General features: G+C 41.4%; 1 protein-coding gene across 1 annotated transcript in view; it reads left to right on the top strand.

Annotated features, from left to right (window-relative positions):
* ryr2a (ryanodine receptor 2a (cardiac)) overlaps positions 1–5,190 on the top strand; it is a 128,078-nt gene that overhangs the window by 59,431 nt on the left and 63,457 nt on the right. Inside the window, 7 exon segments of the mRNA XM_016257042.1 lie at positions 272–376; positions 856–959; positions 2,344–2,427; positions 2,701–2,860; positions 3,712–3,859; positions 4,003–4,211; positions 4,287–4,461. Coding sequence (XP_016112528.1) covers positions 272–376; positions 856–959; positions 2,344–2,427; positions 2,701–2,860; positions 3,712–3,859; positions 4,003–4,211; positions 4,287–4,461 — 985 coding nt within the window.

Genomic DNA, 5,190 nt, shown 5'->3' with positions numbered 1-5,190 from the left:
ACACCCCACTCAGGTACACACACCTGAACACACACCAGTCAGGTACACACACACACAAACACACACCAGTCAGGTACACACACACACAAACACACACCAGTCAGGTACACACACACAAGCACACACCTGAACACACACCAGTCAGGTACACACACATACAAACACACACCAGTCAGGTACACACACACCTGAACAGTGTTTGTTAATGAATAGGTTCAGATGTGATGATCACGTGTGTGTGTGTGTGTGTGAACATGTTTCTTCTGTGTAGATCGTGTTGCCTCCACATCTTGAGCGGATCCGGGAGAAGCTGGCAGAAAACATCCATGAGCTGTGGGTGATGAACAAGATTGAGCTGGGATGGACCTACGGAGCGGTACGTCAGACACTCGTCATGTTCGTGTCCTCTGTGGAGGATTGAAGCGTTTCCTCTGAATCAGAGATAAATTACTGAGGATTTCAGTCATTTACATTTTTAAATCCATAAGTTAACAATCAAAATTAATTAATAGCTTTTCATCGACTCACAAGCCCAGTCCAGCAGAAACAGTGATGTTGTTGATGAGCGAGAGGAAAGTCAGCTGGCACTAGATGAAAGTCATGCCACATGATAAAATAATCATAAAATATTCTTAGTTCAGTTATTGTGAATGCAGTTATAACGTGTGATTGATTGTTCTACCATTATCATTTAATGTTCCTCATTAATTCCCTATCAAAAATGAACTTTAAAATGTATTTTTTGTTGAATATGTCTATGGTGGAACGCTCTTGATCTCCATGCACTCATGCATAGTCTGTTATGAATTCCTGCATTTTCTAACACACATATGGTTCCCTCCATTCATGATGCAGGTGAGAGATGATAATAAACGGCAGCATCCGTGTCTGGTGGAGTTCTCCAGACTTCCTGAACAAGAGCGCAGCTACAACCTACAGATGTCTCAGGAGACGCTCAAGTTAGTTTCATCTGATGTGTTAATCAGTTTGATTTCTTAGTTTACTAGTAATGACATTACATTTGGCGTAATAATTGAAGACCTTGTTTTTGTATTGACTTGTAATTGTGTTTCATGTTCGTTGGATGGTTAGCACTTAAATATGTGACTCTGGAGCACAAAACCAGTCTTAAGTGTCAATTTTTCAAAATTGAGATTTATGCATCATCTGAAAGCTGAATAAATAAGCTCTCCATTGATGTGTGGTTTGTTAGGATAGGACAATATTTGAAAATCTGGAATCTGAGGGTGCAAAAAAATCTAAATATTGAGAAAATCATCTTTAAAGTTGTTCAAATGAAGTTCTTAGCAATGCATATTACTAATCAAACATTAAGTTTTGATATATTTACAGTAGGAAATTTACAAAATATCTTCATGGAACATGACCTTTACTTAATATCCTAATGATTTTTGGCATAAAAGAGAAATGTATAATTGTGACCCATACAATGTATTTTTGGCTATTGCTACAAATATCCCCCAGCGACTCAACACTGCTTTTGTGCTCCAGGGTCACGTATGTGAAAAAGCACATGCTGCTGAAATCATGATGTAGTGAATCAGATTGATCGATGTCGTTCTTCACTAGTAGATCCAGTGCTGTCACGTTAACTAACGTCACTGATGAATCAGAGTCAATAGAGTCAATAAGCTCACATTGTCTTTGAGATTAATCATATTTGTGCTAGAGTCTCTTTGACTGTCATTAGTGTCTGTCTCTATCAGCACTCCTCTTTTCTGTCGTCTTCTTTCTTTTCTGTTTCAGAAGCGTTCTAATGACTTTAATTACAGTCCTGTGGTGTGTGTGTGTGTGTGTGTGTGAGTCCCTGCGCTGCGCTCGTGTCTTAATGAGGTGTTGTGTGTGATTGTGCAGGAGTCACACTGGACTGACTCTGACTGAGCGGCACACCTGTCTTCTGACAACTGACACAGTCCTGGATTGTTTATTGCACACGAATAAACATCTCATTAAATCAAATACTAACATGATTAATGTTGTCTAGCTCATAGTGTCGTTTTTTTGCTGGGTTTTGATGATGAAGGATGAACACAGACTGTGATCTGTCTAATTCGACTAGACTCTGATCTGCTGTAGAGTTTGACTGACACACAGACTTCTTCAGCAACAGAAGATGTGACACGTGTTTCTCATCAGTTTATTTTGCTCTCATAACTATACATGATTTTATGGTTAGTTGCATTTATAGTTTTTATCATTGATTTCACTGCTGTGTGTGACGCATCACATCTAGGATCTGTTTTTGGTTCACGACCCTCTTGAGATTCACTGATGTAAATCACAATTTTCCCATCATGCCGTGATCTGATGTGTGTGCTGCAGGACTCTTCTGGCGTTGGGCTGTCATGTGGGAGTGGCGGACGAACGAGCCGCAGAGAAAGTCACAAATCTGAAGCTTTCAGCAAAGTGAGTGTCAAACGTCAGTCATGAAATACTAACACGTTTATGTGTCTGGATTTATGTTGTGTTTGGGATATAGGTGTCACAACGAGCTCTGATATCTCACTTTTACATTAGACATCACACTGGTTAACTAAATTGAGCACTAACCAGCATCCTCTGAACAGAATCTCTGTCCCACATTTGAGTTTCCTGCGTGTCTGTTACGTGTTGATATCATGTATGTAGTAAGCGTTAGTTGCTCGTCTGCTGGTCAGTTAGCGTGTGTTCTCCTGTCAGATACCAGCTGTCCAGCGGGTATAAACCGGCCCCGATGGACCTGAGCCACATCAAACTGGCGTCTACCCAGGAGGCCATGGTGGACAAGCTGGCAGAGAACGCTCACAACGTCTGGGCGCGAGACCGCATACGACAGGGCTGGACCTACGGCGTCCAGCAGGTCAGTGTGTGTAGTGTGTAATGTGTAGTGTACGTACCGGCTCCGTCCTAAACCCGCTTATGCTTCCAAAACATACACTGCATGATTGGACTCTTTTATATGGTGTGTTCAAGTCATGATGATAGGATTTAGTGAGTTGAACGCACATGAATGTCAACATCACAGTTTTTAAAGTCCTGAGTTTCTGAGCGTTAGTGAGAAAACATGTTGGATGCAATGAATGCAGCTTCTGTAGAAAATGCACCTGACGTTGTAATTAAACTTCCCAACTCATAAATACTAACTTCCCAAGAGGACTTGAATGCACCGTTAATAGTAGTCTTAAGTGATTAATAATGTGGAACTGATACATTTGTTTAAATTTTTTTTTTACCTTTATTTGTATAGTGCTTTATACAATACTGGTTGTGTCAAAGCAGCTTTACAGAGTCAAACAGGAAAATAGTTTGTCAATAATGCAAGAAGACAATATTACAATATTACAATACAATATATATCATTTTTCAGCTAAAGTCAGTTCATTGATGATTCAGTGACGTCATCATCCAGTTCAGCTCTCGTCCAGTAGTGTCTGTGCAATCAGTCCTGGATACAGAAATATGTGTTTATTAAGTACAAATAAAGAGGAAAATGGAGAAAAGAATCAAATGAGATGAAGCAGATTCACTGGAATATCAAAAATAGATATGAACGCAAATATTTCATATATGAAGCAGTTTTACAGTTACAGTAGAAATAGCTATAGTGTGATATAAACGGACTGAGAAATGAGACTGGAGCCAGCTGTCAGTGAGATCCCCGTCTGGACTCATCTGTGATGTCTCCTCACACTCGTCTCTGTGTCTCTGCAGGACATCAAGAGCAAGAGAAACCCTCGTCTGGTTCCTTACGTTCTTCTGGACGAGAGGACCAAGAAATCAAACAAGGACAGTCTGCGGGAAGCCGTGCGGACGCTGCTGGGATACGGATTCAACCTGGAGGCCCCGGATCAAGACCACGGTATTGGTATCTGCATTGGTGGTTTTTAGTTCTGATTGCAGATATCTTCTAAATGCATTTGTCATTGTTTTGGAGCACTCTAGCGTATTATATTCAGCTCATCATCCCGTGGTGGTTTGCTCATGTGTGTGTGTTTTGCGCAGCGGCCCGAGCAGACGTGTGTAATCCGTCTGCGGAGCGCTTCCGGATATTCCGAGCGGAGAAGACCTACAGCGTGAACGGAGGGAAGTGGTACTTTGAGCTGGAGGTGGTGACGGCAGGAGAGATGCGGGTGGGCTGGGCGAGACCCGGCTGTCTGCCGGACCTGGAGCTGGGCTCAGACGACCAGGCCTTCGTCTTTGATGGATTCAAGGTGAGCGTGATGCAGAAACACTGAGAGCCGTCACACGTGTTGAGGACAGATGGAAGCTGAGCTGTGTTTCTGCAGGCTCAGCGCTGGCATCAGGGCAACGAGCACTTCGGCCGCTCCTGGCAGTCTGGAGACGTGGTGGGCTGCATGGTGGACATGAACGAACGCACCATGATGTTCACGCTCAACGGAGAGGTGCTGCTGGACGACTCCGGCTCTGAACTCGCCTTCAAAGACTTCGAAGTTTGGGAAGGTGAGTGAGACGTTTCCTATTCCCACTGAAATTGCTGTATTATGTGAAATTAACACTCGGATATTTGTAGGAGTCCATCATAATGTGATTTTATTTAAGATTTAATGAAATAGCTCAGCCAGAAATTATCATTTGATCATCCACTCCCCTCAAACCTATGGGTTTCTTTCTTCAGTCGAACACAAACCTTGAAGAACATTGGGAACCAAGCAACATTGGACCCCATTAACTTTCATTATATGGACAAAAAATATGGAGACATTTTTCAAAATAACTTATTTTTATTAAAGGATGATAGAATTAAAATTTTGGGGTGACTTATCCCTTTAATTGAGGTCAACAAGAAGTTAAAACTGACTCTGTTGACTCTCTTTATGTTCTTGCAGTCATAAGTGATGTTATTATAAAGAAATAAATGTTTGTCTTGATAATCTTTGATCATAATCTAGTAACTTGCTCCCTCTGAAATGACTTTCTTTCTAGCTGACATCTTCAGTCTTTGTTATTTAACTGTCTGTCATATAGAGACAGTGTGTGTGTGTATGTGTGCGTGTGTGTGTGTGTGTGTGCGTGTGTACCTACTTAACCATATTTTGGGGACATATTTGTACCCAAAAGTGAGCTAAACCTGACAAAATCTCCAAAAACCTCCCTTTGGGGATGTCCTCATTTGTAAAACTGGTATAAAAATAAAGTAAACAAAGTTTTTTTAAATTGTAAAAATGCAGA

The sequence above is a fragment of the Sinocyclocheilus grahami genome, unplaced genomic scaffold (genome assembly GCF_001515645.1).
Source record: "Sinocyclocheilus grahami isolate Dianchi unplaced genomic scaffold, SAMN03320097.WGS_v1.1 scaffold1505.1, whole genome shotgun sequence".
NCBI lineage: Eukaryota > Metazoa > Chordata > Actinopteri > Cypriniformes > Cyprinidae > Sinocyclocheilus > Sinocyclocheilus grahami.
Note: the sequence above shows the minus strand (reverse complement) of the source record. Positions and strands in the feature narration are given on the sequence as shown.